The 18,296-nt window shown below is 48.0% G+C and overlaps 1 protein-coding gene across 2 annotated transcripts in view; it reads right to left on the bottom strand.

The window, feature by feature from the left end:
- FRY (FRY microtubule binding protein) overlaps positions 1 to 18,296 on the bottom strand; it is a 778,582-nt gene that overhangs the window by 52,387 nt on the left and 707,899 nt on the right. For both annotated transcript variants that reach the window (XM_078657150.1, XM_078657151.1), the window contains exon 56: positions 13,861 to 14,010. In XM_078657150.1, the coding sequence (XP_078513276.1) occupies positions 13,861 to 14,010 (150 nt within the window). The remainder of the gene's footprint in view (positions 1 to 13,860; positions 14,011 to 18,296) is intronic.

The following is an 18,296-nucleotide window of genomic DNA, read 5'->3' as shown; positions in this document are numbered from 1 at the left end:
CACGTCAGAAAGGTGGAACAACTTCATGCAAAGGAACGGCATAGCCATTAAACACACAGCAATCTACCATCCCGCAGGGAACGGCTTGGTGGAAAGGTTTAACCGAGTGGTGATGGGTGCCGTACAAGCAGCGATTTCCTGTAATAAGGATTGGGAAAGGGCCATAGAGAACATGGTATGGGCTTACAGGATCACACCAACTGGAACAGGATACAGTCCATTTCAGATCCTGAGAGGACGAGAACCTTTCACCCATGACAATCGGATTTGGAAGGAGAAAGTAATCACCAGTGAATGGTCCCCGGCAGTGGTACGGGCTAACCTAGAAAAGGCACAATCGATATACACCAACCACTACAACAAACGGAGAAATGTAAAGGGGACAAAGTTGGAAAAGGACGAGTGGGTAAGAGTAAAGTTGGCAACACTACAGAAGAAGGGAGACAGTAAATACAGCAGGCCCGTGCAAGTAAAGGAGGTGTATGATCGTGCGGCCTTGCTGAGTGACGGCAACGTGTGGTCCCAAGATCGCATGGCCAGATGTAACAAAGTTGTACAATGGAATCAACATGGAGCTGAGTGGGACGATGGAGAAGAGCCGAATGCAGAAGAAGAGCAAGGAACCGGCGAGCAATGTGGAGAAGGAAGTGGTGGAGACGAACCCAGAGAGGGTAGAGAGAGCGTAGAGGAGAACATGGCGGAACAGAGAGAGGAAAGAAGCGATGAGGTACCGAGTCAAAGGTCCCAGGGAGGCTACACCCAGGTAACCAGGAGTGGAAGACCCGTGGTGAGACCAGCAAGGTTCCAAGATTTTGAAATGGACAATTGAACTGTAAGTGACTCTTGAACTGTTTGGAAAAAGGGGAGATATGTAGTGGCGCGCTCTAGTCTATGCACGTCACGTTGCTACGTGACGTGCGGCGGCCATTTTGAGGGACTGCGCGCGCAGCGCATTAGGGAGCGCGGCAGCCGAGGAATCGGAGCGCTGGCTCGGCGCTCTTCAGGGAACCTTTAAATGCAAATAAAATAGCTGTTAACAAGCCACACTGGGTCAGCGGTTTATTCACACAGTGCATCATTACAGAGGGTGGAGAACGTGGCAGCTGTAATCTAAGCAGTCGCTTGCTGTGCCGGGAGCTTCCTGCTATGCGCCTCCTTATGCCTCGCTAAAAACCGCACTAAAACTATGCTGAAACGGGCAGGAAGTTATGGCAGAACTCATCTAAGGAGTAGACAACTAAATACAGTGCAGTTAAATATGGTTACCTTGCTGGATTTGCGGACCCAGGGGTGTGCTTGGCCGCATCGGTGGACCTCCCGCGTTGTCGCGTGGCCGCCTCTGGGTTGAGGAGGGGGTGGAGGTTTGCGGCTTGTTGGCTGTTTTACGGCAGCCCTTCCCGAGAAGCATCCGGGAGCAGAATGGGCAGAGTCAGCATCGGGCGCGATGCAGGAGCCGCCGTACTCACTGTACTCGCGCTGGAGAGGCTGAAGACGGAGCCTGAGGCGTCGGGGAGGCTGGAGCTCAAAATGTCTGTTACGTCGCTACAACGGTGAGCAGTAGCAGCAGGAGCCTGTGTCAGACTGCTGCTTGGACTGCAGGAATCGAAGGTGAAGGGACAGGAGTAGCGACAGAGCCGGTAAAAGTACTGGGGGGGGGGGCAAGAGCTCCAAGATAAGGGGGATAACATCAAAGGGCCTCAAGTCGGTACATTTCTGGCGCCTGCAAATTATTGCTCGAGGCGAAAGGGGGCATCTGTATTAAATAAATCAGCCCACGGCAGTTACATTTCGCCGGAGGCTAAAAAGGTAGAATTCAATCAATCAATCATAGACATTTATAGAGCGCTCTACTTACCCGGAGGGTCTCAAGGCGCTAGGGGGGGGGTGCTGCTACTGCCCGAACAGCCAGGTCTTGAGCTTCTTCCTGAAGGCGAGGTGGTCTTGGGTCAGGCGCAGGTCGGTTGGGAGGGAGTTCCAGGTCTTGGCAGCCAGGTAGGAGAAGGACCTTCCTCCTGTTGTCGTTCTTCGGATGCGGGGGACGGCGGCGAGGGCGTGACTGGCTGATCGGAGGTGTCGTTTGGGAGCGTAGAAGTTGATGCGGTTGTTGAGGTAGCTCGGGCCTTGATCGTGTAGGGCTTTGTGTGCGTGGGTGAGGAGACGGAAGGTGATTCTCTTGTTGACCGGGAGCCAGTGCAGGTCTCTTAGGTGTCCGGAGATGTGGCTGTGTCGTGGGATGTCGAGGATGAGTCTGGCTGAGGCGTTCTGGATCCGTTGGAGTCTCTTCTGGAGCTTGGCGGTGGTTCCGGCGTAGAGGGCGTTGCCGTAGTCCAGTCGGCTGGTGACGAGGGCCTGGGTGACAGTCTTCCTGGTCTCGGTGGGGATCCACCGGAAGATTTTCCGTAGCATGCGCAGGATGTTGAAGCACGACGAGGAGACTGCGTTGACTTGCTTGGTCATGGAGAGGGAGGAGTCCAGGATGAAGCCCAGGTTGCGTGCGTGGTCTGTCGGTTTGGGTGCAGTTCCCAGGGCGGGGGGCCACCAGGAGTCGTCCCAGGCGGAGGGCGAGGATCCCAGGATGAGGACTTCCGTCTTGTCCGAGTTCAGCTTCAGGCGGCTGGTCGACATCCACTCGGCTACTTCTTTCATTCCTTCGTGGAGGTTGGCTCTGGCGGCGGCGGGGTCGTTGGTAAGGGAGAGGATCAGCTGGGTATCGTCGGCGTAGGAGATGATGTTCAGGTTGTGTTGGCGTGCGATGGCCGCGAGGGGGCTCATGTAGACGTTGAAGAGGGTTGGGCTCAGCGAGGATCCTTGGGGTACGCCGCAGATGACTTCGGTGGCCTTTGATTTGTACGGAGGTAGGCGGACTCTCTGGGTTCTTCCGTCGAGGAAGGAGGTGATCCATTCCAGTGCCTTCTCCTGGATTCCGACGTCGTAGAGGCGCTGTACTAGGGTGCGGTGGCAGACGGTGTCGAAGGCCGCGGAGAGGTCTAGGAGGATGAGCGCCGCTGTTTCTCCGTTATCCATCAGGGTTCGGATGTCATCGGTGGCAGCGATGAGGGCGGTCTCGGTGCTGTGGTTGGCTCGGAAGCCAGACTGTGAGGGGTCGAGGGATCCGTTCGTCTCAAGGAAGGCGGCCAGCTGCTTGTTGACGGTCTTCTCGATGACTTTGGCTGGAAACGGGAGGAGCGAGATGGGGCGGTAATTCTTCAGTTCGGTGGGGTCCGCTGTTGGTTTCTTGAGTAGAGCGCTGAGTTCGGCGTGCTTCCAGCTCTCAGGGAAGGTGGCGGTGTCGAATGAGGTGTTGATGATGTCCCGCAGGTGGGGTGCGATGACAGCGTCGGCCTTGTTGAAGACGTGGTGAGGGCAAGGGTCGGTCGGAGATCCGGAGTGGATGGAGTTCATCGTGCGGACGGTGTCTTCGGTGCTGATAGGAGTCCAGGCGCGGAGGGTGGTGGTGGGGGGCGGTGGTTCGGTTGAGTCGGGCGTGGCGTTCGTCGGTTGGGTGTTGAAGCTGTTGTGTATGTCCGCGATCTTGTTGTGGAAGTAGGAGGCGAGGGAGTTGCAGAGTTCTTGCGATGGGGTGATGTCGTTGTTTCCGGCGTTGGGGTTGGAGAGCTCTTTCACGATGTTGAAGAGTTCCTTGCAGTTGTGTGCGTTGTTGTCCAGTCGGTCCTTGAATGCAGTTTTCTTGGTGTCGCGGATCAGCTGGTGGTGCTTCCGGGTGGCAAGCTTGAGGGTGGTCATGTTGTCCGGTGTTGGCTCCCTTCTCCAGGCTTTCTCGAGGGCTCGGCAGTTCTTCTTGGAGCTCTTGAGTTAGTCGGTGAACCATGGGGCCTTCTTGCTGCCGGGTCTGCTGGGCGGGGTCTTCAGTGGGGCGAGTACGTCCGCGCAGTTGCTGATCCACTTCGTGAGGTTGTCGGCGGCCTGGCTGGGGTTCGCTGAGCTGGCGGGAGGGTGCTGGCTCAGGGCAGCGGCGAGCTGGTCGGCTGTGATCTTGCTCCAGCTTCTTCGGGCAACCTGTTGCTGGTGGTGGTGGGTCGTCGTTCTTCTGAAGGTGAAGTGGACGCAGCTGTGGTCCGTCCAGTGGAGTCCAGTGGCGTGGCTGAAGGTGATGTCTTTGCTGGATGAGAAGACGGCGTCGAGTGTGTGTCCGGCGAGGTGGGTGGGGGTGGTCACCAGCTGCTTGAGTCCGAGGTTGGCGAGGTTGTCCAGCAGGGTGGTGGTGTTGCGGTCGTTGTTGTTCTCCAGGTGGAAGTTGATGTCCCCCAGGAGGATGTAGTCAGCGGAGGGGAGGGCATGCGGGCTGACGAAGTCGGCGATGTCCTCGCTGAATCGTGTGCGTGGTCCAGGGGGTCGGTAGATCAGGGTGCCTCTGAGGGTGGTCTTCGGGTCGGTGTGGATCTGGAAGTGTAGGTGTTCGGCGGTGGTCAGGATGTCGTCTGTGCTGGTCGTGATGCGGATGGTGTCCCTGTGGATGATGGCGATGCCTCCTCCTATCTGGTTGGCAGTGCGGTCCCTCCGGGTGATCTTGTAGCCCTCTGGGATGGCGATGGCGATGTCGGGAGCTGAAGAGGCGTTCATCCAGGTCTCCGTGAGGAAGGCAACGTCTGGTGCTGTGGTGTCGATGAGGTTCCAGAGTTCGATGGCGTGTCTGTGGACTGAGCGGGTGTTGAGCAGGATGCACTTCAGGTGGTTGGTGCTGGTGTTCGTCTTGGCGGGTGCTGGTGCGAGGCAGGTCCGGATGCAGGTGAACTTGCAGGACTGGCAGATGAAGGGTCCGTGGGTGCGTCTCGGGGTGGCACGGTAGCATCCCGGGGCTCGTCCGTCGTTGAGTGCGATGAGGGTGGCGGCGTCGTACGTCCGGCGGGTGGGCTGGGGTCTGCGACGGCCAGGGGTCCTGGCGCTGGGCGCGGGCCAGGCACGGACGGGCGCAGACGGGCTTACCTTTGGCGCACCTTCGGCGCTCAGTCGGTGCTCCCGCTGCGCGCGTCCGCTGCGCGGTCGCTGAGGGGGCGTCATAAGAAGGGATCCTGGAGGGCGGGTCAGGCGGGAGGCGGGGAGCGCGTGGGCCTATCGGTAGGCGGGGGGCGGGGTCGCGTCAAAACCGGCGCGAAATCCAGGCGGCCGGCCCTGCGGCGGCTGGGGCGCCGGGCTGGATCGGCGATCAGGCGGGCGGCCCTGCGGCGGCTGGGGCGCCGGGATGGATCGGCAGCAGGCAAGTGGCAGGCAGCAGGCGGGGAGCGAGGGGGCAACCAGGCCGAGGGCACAGTGGTCGCTGCAAGAGTGGGGTCGGGGTCCCCTTAAGAAGGGATCCTGGAGGGCGGGTCAGGCGGGGAGCGCGTGGGCCTATCGGTAGGCGGGGGGGCGGGGTCGCGTCAAAACCGGCGCGAAATCCAGGCGGCCGGCCCTGCGGCGGCTGGGGCGCCGGGCTGGATCGGCGATCAGGCGGGCGGCCCTGCGGCGGCTGGGGCGCCGGGATGGATCGGCAGCAGGCAAGTGGCAGGCAGCAGGCGGGGAGCGAGGGGGCAACCAGGCCGAGGGCACAGTGGTCGCTGCAAGAGTGGGGTCGGGGTCCCCTTAAGAAGGGATCCTGGAGGGCGGGTCAGGCGGGAGGCGGGGAGCGCGTGGGCCTATCGGTAGGCGGGGGGGCGGGGTCGCGTCAAAACCGGCGCGAAATCCAGGCGGCCGGCCCTGCGGCGGCTGGGGCGCCGGGCTGGATCGGCGATCAGGCGGGCGGCCCTGCGGCGGCTGGGGCGCCGGGATGGATCGGCAGCAGGCAGCAGGTAAGTGGCAGGCAGCAGGCGGGGAGCGAGGGGGCAACCAGGCCGAGGGCACAGTGGAGAAAATGGGCAAAATAACAAAGACCCTAAAAACCCCAAAGGTTAGGTCAAGTAAAAAAAGCAATAAAGGCGGGGGAGCGCGTGTGCCTGAGATACAGAAGGCACATGTAACACAGGAGCTTAGAGCTCACAAAGAAATCAAAGATACCAATAAAGTACCCCCGCAAAGTAAGGAATCCCTCGGTCGGAAGTCTGTAGGAGACATCGAAGATAGTTCCTCTCCTTATCGGGTCTATAAGGGGAAGGGCACAAAAAACATGAATAAGAAAGGTTTTCCAGCGGATCCTAAAGTGAGAGTAAACCCTTCCTTGAGGTCATGTTTCAAAGTTCTTCCTCAAGTTCTGGATGTGGTGAGACAGGGGCAGTCTCTCAGGGAAATTCGAGGTCAGTCTGGCTTGGAAAAGCCTCTTTTCCATCCCGCGAGTATGACATCAGAGAGTTCCCTACCCTTGACCTTGTCTAATGGTAGTCTGGTCACACTGCCTACTGGGGTCTGCCCACTGCCTATATATAGCTGGTTCATTGTTAAAATCAACAAACCTACTTGCGATGCCTGATTAGCAATTGCTGTACAGTCTCCTCATATATATGTCTCTAGCTCCCATGATTTAACAGAAGGTAATGGGGTTGAGAGCTCGGACGGCCCAATAATGACTGCCGAGGTCCTTAACTCGGCTAACCTTGATGGTGCCATCTCAATGGGAACGGCGTCTTGAGATCCAGAGGATAAACCCTCCTCATGGAGTTCTCTAGAATCCCTATTTCTTACCATGGCATCTGATATTAAAAAACGATGTGAAGTTTCGGAGTCAAATCAGGGAGAAATCCGACCTTTCTGCAAGTCCTTGGAAAAAAAGTTTGATATCCTAAGCTCCAGGACAGTAGCTTTAGAAAACTCCGTGGAAGAACTCAAAACAGATTTGGGAGCGGTTAAAGCAGATATTTCAACATTAAAAAAGGAAGAGGACTCACTCCGAGATCGAGTGGAGACATTGGAAAATCATTCCAAGCGCAATAATCTGCGCCTTTTGAAGGTACCGGAAGGAAAAGAGGGGGGATGACCTTAAATCTTTTATTGTTACTCTCATTAAAGAAGCAGTGGGGGTTGACGAGTCAGAGGAAGAGCTAAGGCGCGATATACAGAGGATTCATAGAGACCCCTTTAGGAGACATCTCACCAGAACAAAACCAAGAGAAATCTTATTTAACTTCCTTACCTTCGGATTGAAGGAGAAGATACGAACTGCTGCTCTCAAATTGAAGTCTCTAAAAGCGAGAGACTTCATCTTCGAGATTAGGTCAGACCTCTCACGAGTTACTCTAGACCGTCAGTGGGAGCTGGGAAAAAGAATGGAAGACTGGAAATTGGGAGCAACTGTCCAACTCAAATTCCCGGCCCAACTGAAAATTATGCATAACAACAAGATGCATAATGTGCGAACAGTGCAGGAAGCAGACTATCTTCTCGAGAATTTAAAAATCTAAATTAACTTAGGATGTACCAGCTTATAAAAGGGGGTATTGCAATATATCATTTAGAGTCTGGGCAGGATGCTAGAAAGTGCCAGGGTTAAGAAACCCTATTAGTAAACTCACCCTTTTAGTCACATTAGTAGAAGATGAGTTATTAAAATCTTTAATGACATAAGCTTACTTATTTAGCGGAGTGTAGCACCAAATATTAGGTAAAAATGGGGTAGAGCAGGGCTTCCTGGCAGGCAGAACCTGGTCTCATCCAGGTAAATAGGGGAAGGGTTCTCCAGGGGGGGTTGGGAGGGTTGTAAGGGGAGTATGGGGGTAGCACGGGTGGGGGAGCAGATGGGAAAAAAGAAAAAAAGAAAATCCTCTTTCGACCTTTAACCTCAGGATGTTTTATTTTACGATGTTCTTGGTTGGGTGCCGACACCTTATGGGTTGAGGTAAAGTATAAGTGCGGTCCCTTTAATCCTCCATGAGAACGCTACACTGCATTTCATGGAATGTAAATGGCCTCAGAGTTAAGAGCAGGAGTGAAAAAATCTTCCAATATTTGAAGGACTCGCCTGCACATATAATCATCCTACAAGAGACCCACCTCATTAAAGAAGAAATTATGAAAATGTGTGGGACACTTACCTTGGTAGAACATTGCCTTTGTTCTGGCCAATCAGCAAACATTAGGGGGGTTGCCATTTTAATAAACGACTGATGTTAGTGGTAGATCGGTAATAGCTAACATTTCTGCAGAAAGTATGCCCATCACAATAGTTGGGTATTACGGCCCAAATCAGGATGAACCCTCAACTCTGAAAGTAATTTTTTCTAATTTACTGGGGTTGCCTGATACGTTAATTTTTGCAGGGGATTTTAATATAGTACTGGAACCTATACTGGATAAATCCCCAAGCAGTAGGACAAATCTCCCATCTAATTCTAGAGCGTATTTAAAAACTATGATGAGGCAAAATGCGCTGGTCGATATCTAGAGGGAAAGGTCGGCACCCAAGTGGGGGTGTCCTTCTATAATAAAAAATATAGACACAAATCCAGGATCGATTACATTTTAATAAGAAACAATCTTAGAGGAAACATCCAAGCTATAGGCTATCTGACCCCTCATCTATTAGATCATGCAGCAATCTGGATGGATTTGAAATTAGCAGGGAAGGTTCAGCTAAGGGTCTGGTCATTTGACCATACACTCCTTTTAGATGAGGCTGAAACTGGCCATTTGTTTTGGGAGATTACATTTTTTCTAAATATGAATATTGGTTTAGTGGATCCTATGGTGGTTTGGGACACTTTCAAAGCATTTTTGAGGGGTCTAGTTACAAATAGGATGTCGTATAAAAACAGGCAGTATAGGGAGGAAATTTCTACTGAGAGACAAATGAAGGAGATGGAAAAGAAGATCATTAAAGAAATCGATCAAGACCAAATTCAGCCATTAATAGCGAATTTGGGCTCTTTGAAAGCCAATCTAGATAGTAAAGTTCAGGCTAGAATATCTAGTAGGTGGGAGGTAAGCAAACTCGCTCATTTTGAGTACGGCAAGGGGGCAGGCAGATTACTAGCCTGGAAGGCCAAATCAGACAGAGTGCGTACTTTGATTAAACAAATAGATGATGCAAATACTACAACAAATAATGAAGAAGAGATTGGAGATGCTTTCCATACCTATTTTAAGGAAGTATATGATGAGGATAACGGCGTAGATATCACAATGGCAATGGACTGGTTAGAACCGATCCATTGGCAAGCTTTGGAATTAACCAAAAAAGAGAAGCTAGAGGAGGAAATTTCTCATCAGGAAGTTAGAAAGGCTCTTTTAGCCTGTAAAACAGGCAAGGCTGCAGGGCTGGATGGCCTTCCGGCCGAAGTGTATAAATCCCTGGGAGAGGAGATAATACCTTTCATGACCATGGTTTTTTAATAAAATCGTGATAGAAGGGGTTAAACCACCATCCTCGTGGGAAGAAGCAAATATCACTCTGATTTTAAAACCTGGTAAATCAGCTACGAAGTTTGGGTCGTATAGACCTATTTCACTTCTCAATTCCGATTATAAGGTTTTTACCAGGATTTTGGCCGACAGGCTGGGTGCAGTTGCAGGAGATCTATTGCATACTGACCAGAAGGGTTTCATAAAAGGCAGAAATCTCTTTGATCTCACACACTATCTAATAGGTGCAATAGATTTCGCCTCAAATTTTTCTCTTCCACCGGAATAATGACACTAGATGCAACAAAAGCCTTCGACAGAGTTAATTGGAATTACACCTTGCTGCCGTTTTCGAGAAACTGAATTTTGGGCCAAAATTCCACCAAACTATACACCTCATATATAGAGATCCCTCTGCAAGGTTGGTGGTTAATGGTAAACTGACTAAATCCTTCAGCATTAAGAGAAGAACTAGACAGGGCTGCCCCCTCTCTCCATTTCTCTTTGATATGTACATCAAGCCGTTTGCTCTGTATCTCAGGGAGGAGATAGAAATCCTACCATTTAAGAGTGACATTTGGGATAGGAAGGTAGCCCTCTATGCAGACGATATTCTTATCTTTTCGTCAGATCTAGAGTCATCTTTCCCTCTAGTCATCAGTTTAGCTGAAGAATTTGATCGAGTCTCAGGTTATGAGTTTAATGCAGATAAAACCGAGATCATGACCTGGAATCTGCCTAAGGGAAAATACCACATTAAAGATGAGATGAGGTACCTGGGAGTCAAAATTGTATCTAACTTAGACAAAATAGCGGAGGTAAATCTCCTCAATACCATAAAAGAAAGTCAAAAACTAATCAGATCTTGGGCTCCCCTTCCCTTAACTATTTTAGGTAGAGCCAAGTTGATTAAAATGACAATTCTCCCTAAGGCAACATTCCTTTTTTAATACCATACCACTACATTTTAATAAATCAATAAGCGATAGATTTCAGCAATCAATTAACTCATTTGTGTGGGCGTATAAAGCAACCAGGATTTCCCGAAAAAAACTAAAACGCAGAAGGGAAAAGGGTGGTATTGCACTACCAGACATTCAGTATTATGCATGGGCGTTTCAACTGACCCACTCGAGAGTGTTGCTGAAATCTCCAGATTTATCAGTTAGAGGGAAGATGTTTAAAGCCATGTTAGACCAGGTTGGGCTCCCACATGAAGGTTTCCTTTTTAAATATGGGGACAAAAATCTTTTTAAGAAAGTAAGGCTGAAGGTTTTAAGGGGCGCTCTCCAAATATGGGCTAGACTCAGAGCAGTAACGGGTATCGAATACTATTCAAGATTAGCTCCTTTGTGGATTAGCCCAGGGACACCAAGTTGCCTAAAAGATGCACTGGCCGTACCTTTAAGAACAGCAGGGCTATTAACATGGGGCGATTTAACTGAATACGGTTCTCTCCTGTCTTGGGCAACTCTTCATGAGAAACTGGATGAAGGTATGTCCAGATTTAAATATCTCAAATTAAAGAGCTGGTCCCAGAATCAATAAACATTGATAGGACGGGGAAATGCCCTAGAAAAACATCTGGTTAAAAAGTTAGCAGGGAAAAAGGAGGTATCATCTTTTTATTGGGCAATCGAAGACACCATAGATGGGGATTTTAGATTAGCGGGAGAATTATGGGTGGAATCAACCCCGGGGGCAGATTGGGCTGAGTTCTGGCAGACTTCCTATGGGACTCTGTTTCAAATGGTGAAACCAGCATGGCTGAGAGGAAATCATAATTTCACTACCCACAGCGCCTATTTAGGCAAGACTTTCTAAGATGTCTAATGGCCCACCGGCCAAATGTAAAAATTGCAACTCGGAAAGAGCCCAGGGCACGCATATGTTCTGGACTTGCCCCGCAATTTCGGAATACAGGGAAAAAGTGGGGGCTACCATAAAGTCCATCTTAGGATACCCATTACGCATCACACTTAGTCTAATAATTTTTGGCATCCAAGAGGAAATAATTGGTCCTAATAGAGGCTTTCTGTTTTTTGCTATATTGTTGGCCAGGCGAGAAATATGTAAGAGATGGGCTGAGGTTTTGCCCCCTACACACTCCGACTGGCTTTCCTCGCTGTTTAAAACATCTAAGATGGATCTGGCCAGACTAAGAAGAAGCAAGAAGAGAGCCATTTGGGATTGCCTGGTAAATTGGACTTCAGTCTAGATAGCTATTGAGATCACGCTTTTGTACCACCTTTTGCCATCTTTCTTTCCTTTTTGTCCTATGATTAAGCCTCCTGGGAAGCTCTTAGATTGTGCTGGACCCTGCCGATATCACTGGTGTATCAGGTAATGGTGTGTTAAGGTGGGCGGCCGGCTTCAATCTTTTGTCCCTCTAAATCAGGGGAGAGCATGGCCACCCTCTCCTTAACAACGAGAGGTCAGCAACAGGTAGGAAGCTTGTGAGCCACTGGTAGGCGGGCGATAGCGCGTTGGGGCAGCACCCCAAATTAAATCAAAGTGAATCCTACCTCTCTAAGTGAGTAACAATGGCGACTCGTGGACCACCAGTTAGCTGGGGTCAGAGGCGAATGAGGAAAAATAAAATAAAAAATAAAAAATTTTGCTCTTATACTGAGAAGTGCCCAACATAGGTCCAGGAAGGCCATATTCATGTCACATTTTCAGGAAAGCCAATCAGTGGCTTTCCATCTAGTATGAATCTGTCTCTCCTGGACTTGTCTTAGGCATCACCGCTATAAATGTTTTTTATTGGCAGAAAAATAAAACTTAACACACCTAAACTACAAGCAGTATTCGGATAAAACATATATTTTTCATAATAGCACAACAGCAATTCTTCAATGCTAAGGTAATCTGTCCATACTTAAAGTAGATTTTCACAATTTAGAGAGATTGGGAGCAAGTGTATCTTATTTAATACCCCTCAATTAAAGCATCTATTTGATTCTGAGGTTCTAGCCATCTTAATAGGAATTTTACTCCTGTTTATTTTAAGTCGAAATGCATGAAAGTGTATTCTAGAGATTGCAGGGATGTTTATTCTCTGTTTTTAAGAAAGTTTACGCAATTTCTCGGTTTAGTTACACCAACATAAAGCAAAATAAAATTTGTTAGAACTGAGGCAAACAGGTATGGTAACTTACGCAGAGAGTTTTTACAATCATTTCAGATATATGATGAGGGTGGAGAGCAATAATTGCTGAAGTCACCATAATGGAAATATTTGAGCCAATCCTTAACTACTGTGTATTCTTCTGAGTTGCACTTTATTCCATTGTTTTGGCCCATCCGCTATATTACAGAAGAGTGCTTGACATGTAGAAATCAATTTTTCTTCCTAGGCCACTTCCCCTGCGGCCCTAAAAACACAGACGACTCCAGAAATATTTCAGCATTATTATCAGTTTTATGAGAAGCCTCTGGGGAGACTCAGTGAGGGCACTAAAAAGTAATGGGTGGAAAGGTTTGTTCCAAAACGTTTTAAGTGGTGTGAATTCCTCTGGAAAGTCTCAGGAAGAACACCACTTGGGGACCATTCACAGAACTAATCTGAGATAAAATCCTAAACTTGCTACTTTTGGTATTCAAAGAAGGCATTTAGTTAGTAGAAAGTAAGGACTCCTAACTTTACTACTACTAAACCGGGATAAAATCTTAAAGTACTACTTTTGGTATTCAGAGAAGGCATTTAGTACTATTCTGTGAATACTAAAAGTAATAAATTTAGGATTTTATCTCAGATTAGTTCTGTGAATCGGCCCCTTGCTGTTTCACAAAAGACTTGACCGATGTCTAAAGATATGCCAGCCCTGATGACGTGTGGTCTTTGAATTCCTTCTGGTGAGTCTTGCCAGAGCTAAAAGGTATCCACCAACAAAAAGCACAGCCCTAACCAGCCAATACTATGACACCTCCATGAGTCAGTCAAGAGACGCACTGACCTGAATCAAAAGGCACAGCTGACAATATGTGGTTCAACTTAGGCCACCTATGAACGCTGTAACTGTGCATTAATGACTTATATGACGAGGTTTTACTTTAAACCTGACTTGAATCTGGATAAGAGTGGACTGCAGAAGTTTTTAACTTATTGCAGCTCTACTTTCTTGATGAGATGTTATTAGAAGTGAAGTTGTGTGTCCCTCATGAGTGAGAGGGCAAGCTAAAGATTCAGAGGAGTTATAGAGCTGGCAGCTCTGGCGACAATCAATACAGAGTGTACACATTAATATCAATTCTTCTTGTCCAGTCAGCACAGGGCATCTACCATGTACTTTTTAATCCATTTTGATTTTAGAATCAAACTCTGAAAACCTTTGCAGGCTTCAGAATACCACAAAACCGATGGACATCAAATGAGCAGCAGGAAACAAAAGTTAAACTTCAACTAACAGGACTAAGAGAGAAGGCTGAGTGTGCGAACCACAAAAAAGGACTTGCAGGAAGGCAATTTGGCCTCCGCAGAATCAAAAGAGTACACTCAGAAGGCAGGATAGCTCCATTGGGAAGCTAAACCTGGAGTCAAAACTAAGGTGTCCATTAGACAAAGACATTGTATAGGACTTGTAGAACGATACTCACTGTTTCCGCATCCACAAAGAGAGTAGGGCACTCTGAGCACAGTGTCAGCATCTGCGATGTGCTCACAAACTTTGACCCTATTCCGCGAAGGCTGTCACCGAGATACCCGGCTGCATCGCACGTCAGGAAGCAGAATCTTTTCTGAATACTCTGGAAAATTAAAATAAAAAAAAATAAAAAACATTCACTTCTCAGGGATACTAGTTTCGCCCTAAAACAGGCACACAAATTCTACAACATAAAAAATCCTGAACAAACATGGGAGGAAGTTGGGGCGGGGTGTAGAAGATTATGATGGTAGTTATCATAAATAGTTGGGCTTTTTTTTTAGATATATAAAAGCGATAGAAAACGGAGGAAGGTTTTCTCATATGTTTTCTAATGTGACTGTTATATTTTTATTTACTGCTTGTGAGATCTTGGTCAAAGAAAGTGAGAGAATTGGATAGGCCGAATTGAGGGGACAGTTTTTTCCTCTACTTGTGGACTATAGTTTGGAGTGCAAACACTGTACTACTACTCTTCAGAGTATTGGCACCTAAATGATTATACTGCTCTATGTACCTGTTGGGTTCCTTCATGCAGAATGAGTTTCCTGGGAAGTGCTATGAATAGGTTACAGGAGTGAATGTTGTTTCTTAAAGGGAGAGTGACTTTTGGTCCCTTTAAATGCAGAGCTAAATACAGCCGAGTGGAAGTGGGATACTGGAGGGTGTATGTGTGAAAGCAGAACATGGCTGCTAGTGTGTACAGGGTTAGTGTGTGGTTGTGCGAGTTAAACGAGGAGCGGTCCTGAAGTCTGCCTGAACCAGAATGCTTTGTATGGCTGACTCCACGCTGTGGTGCCTATGCACGAGGCAGTCTCCATGGAAGCCAAGGTTTAAGACTTACAGGGGTGCCCTCTCCCTCGGGCCGGTCTTTAAGAAATCTCTCATTGAATAGTACAGGACCCAGTGGGTAGCCTAAGAGAAGGTAAGATGGGAAAAAGACCCAACATGAGCAACTGCTGGGGACGCTCCCGACACCCATGTGGTGGTCTTCGCCAGCAACACTCCAAGGGACAGAGTGGAAGGGCCCGTTGGCAAATCTACAACTTGCACTGTAAGCGGAGAGCATAAGATGGAGGTAATCAAGTTAACCATTATAGTGGTGCCCAGCCCCGTACGTGGGTCTGGATGCAGTAAGTTCATTAATTCTTCCAGGGTATATGCTGGCCTCCTCCCCGGCAGTAAAAACAAATGTAGGCCTGCCCAGATCCTGGTATAAAAGCCACAGCAGCTCAGATCTGGGTTTTTCCCTAAGCAGGGGGTGAGGCTAAAGCGCCTCTCTATAAACACAAAACATGCTATTGTCAGGCAGATGATGATCATCTGTCTCTTTACATCCCACACTGAGAGAAGTCACAGTAGACAAAGCCGGTAGAAGGGGCTGGATAGTCTGGAAAGCTTAGCATGGGGAATAACTCAGAGGCACAGAGGGTTGGCTCCACCCTACTATCCATGAACATTTATGGGAAGAGGTCACTAGGGCCCACAGAATTTGTGATCCTCTGTGTAGCTGTATACTGGAAGACTCCAGAAGGTCTGATCCACCAATGTCCCTGTGGGGTTCTAACGCACACTTTTTTGTAAACTCCCTAGTTAGGGAGTTCTCACACATTATTGGTATCTGTGGTCACTTTGAGACTTGGTGAGGAAGTAGCCAGACCCCAGGCTGCTAATATCTAGGTGGAAACACTAGAATGTATGGTCACCAAGAACAAAACACTTACCACACTCCACACTACTACCATCCACACCTTCAGTCACTCCCAAGAGGCAGGGAACATGCTCTGCCCCATGACCCTCTTTCCACCTAGGGGAATCTGGAGGTAATGAAAGGCTACATGTGGATTATATACAGCTGTCGCTGTCAATTGCACTGCAACATTATAAACGCAAAAGCACACACACTCACAATGAAAAGAAACAGACTGTGTTCTCTAATTAACTGTAGCCTGGTTTTAAAATGTATTTTTGCATGCTTTGTGACTCTGCCCGAAGTCGTCGGAACAGAGGTTCTACGGGAATCACAGCATTGTTACTCCCCTGCACTTTTTGCGGTGCAGCACTTAAACTTTGTTTTGAGATTTATGCTCTTTGGAACATAATGCCATACTTCTACAAATGATATCACAGAAACGGTATTGTTGAAGATAAAGGGTTATCTTTAGTCGTACCATTTTGCCTTGGGGAGGTAAGTCCAAAGCACGGGAGAACTTGATAACATCTAGAGGAATGAGGGTAGACTTCATGACTAATCATGGGCGGTGGGAAGTGTGCCGTCTGCCAAGGATTCAATGATAAATGGGTAGTTGCGAGAGTAGGGCCCATAAGGCAGCTTGTATCGAAGGCACAGTTCAGTGGCAATTATACTGCATTTCATGGAGGGGTCATAGGTAATTGCTGGCTAAATTGTGCTGGCATGAAAAGCTGTAGGAGAACAATCTTTCGGCCAGTCAGAGACTCTGAGGATGGTGGGTGACCCGGGGCTTTAGATGGGGCTTTGGGTGGACTGAAGAAATGTAACATTTATATGTGTTTTGTGGATAAGATGTTGAGAGCCCAGTTTATCCATCCCCAGTAGCTAGCAGATTCAGTGACCGTTTGTGGTGCTGGGCACGGCAATCTTATGACAAACAAGAGATATGCCCAGAGAACAGTGAAAGGATGATTTCAGGCAGGGGAGTAGTACTTTGGGGTCTTCACCTGAATACTCCTGCAACTTTACTCTTTCTGAAGCGTTGACGGGCTATCAACATCCATGCCGTGTTTTGTATGTGCTCATATCCTTTCTGATGATTGTAAAGCACATCATGTAGATTTGATGATGGTAATGTGCATCTTAATTTTTGGATATGGAGTCTGCTACTCATTTGTCAAAGTGAAAGTGTACAATATGCAAATCAAACTCAAAAATATTTTCCACTAGTGAAGCAATACGGTCCTCGACTGCAGAATACATTTCTCTCTAAAACTGATCAAAAGGGAACTCTTTTGCATGTTTAAGAACTTGGACGCCGATAAACATCAGCTTCACTTTATTATTGTTAGCACAAATAACATCTCAAACATACACGATGTTGAACTGGTAATAAATGTCACTCTGCAGTTTAGGAAGCAAGCCCAGGACTGGAACAATCTCAGGAAATGCTCAGGGTCTTGCTATTTTTAATCATTAAAGTATCTGGACTGCATTAAGCAAATTCAAACAGAAGGCATCTAAATAGCTGTGCAAGTTTCCAACTGTTTGAAGAACTGCTCCTTGGCTCAGTGTGCGAAGCGGCTTGCTTGCACGTACTTTCCCAGAAAGGGCAAGTGTGGCATTTAAATCTTGGGATGAGTTATGGTAGACGATAGTGCATAACACAGAAACTGCCCAGTAACCACTTGCTGGTCATAGACCTGAAGAAATTGCCTCGCGTACGCTAAGCATTGACATCCTATAATGTTTATTATAAGTATCAATCTAGAAAATGCATCTTCGCAAATCTCCTTATTTTACGTCTTATAATTGCTGTAAGTGTGACTGCAGAATAGTCTACCCGCGCAGACCTAGGATTCCTTGCACTCCTCTTCTACACTGTTTATCTTCCCCGGATCCATTAGATCTCAGAGTGGGTGACATTCTGCCACAGCCAGCATAAGAAATTGGACTGAGAATATAAAAGAACAAAATACCAACATAATAAAAGGACCGGCAGACCTAATCACAGCTGCCAACATACCACAAACTACAATAATGCAGATCTGTCAAACACTTCCTCATACAGCCCGTCAACAAGCGCTACGTCCCATAACACAATAACCACCTCTCAGTGGTCACCGTGTTCAAAGCAAAGACAACACCCTTCCAGCCACACATCCACACAGTTTAGCATACCATCCATGCAGATAAATGATTCAGCTTTCCACCAAGGGGTAAGTGCTCCACAGATGCTACAATACAATACTCTGATGCAGCAGAGTGCATCTGCATGAAGAACCTCATGCCTGGAATTACTTTATGCAAGAGCTGAAACAATACCAACAGCTCGTTATGAGCACAATATATTGTGTATTATAAACTCACAGCTTTTTGCATAACTATGACATACAACTCACCTGTCAAAAGAGAGGGCATGACAAGGAAACCAGCAGCTTTTGGTATTTTGCTAGCAACATCTTACTTTGTACTGTCTCCAAAGGTGGATTTCTAGTTATTGATGGCTTGGCAGCTACTAATGGCATGGAGCAATGTATCCCAATATCAAGATCTAGAGTACTCACCCATTTTAGAAGGAGAGGCACCGGGTTTTCTCTTCGATTTTGACATGCCTTCACTTTCATGTTCTGTTCTAAATGGTTTCTCTTTTTTGTACCAGTAAAAAGGAGATTTCTGTGTGAAAATCTCTAGCA

This window comes from Lissotriton helveticus, chromosome 8 (genome assembly GCF_964261635.1).
Source record: "Lissotriton helveticus chromosome 8, aLisHel1.1, whole genome shotgun sequence".
Lineage (NCBI taxonomy): Eukaryota > Metazoa > Chordata > Amphibia > Caudata > Salamandridae > Lissotriton > Lissotriton helveticus.
This window is presented reverse-complemented; position numbering and strand designations above follow the sequence as displayed.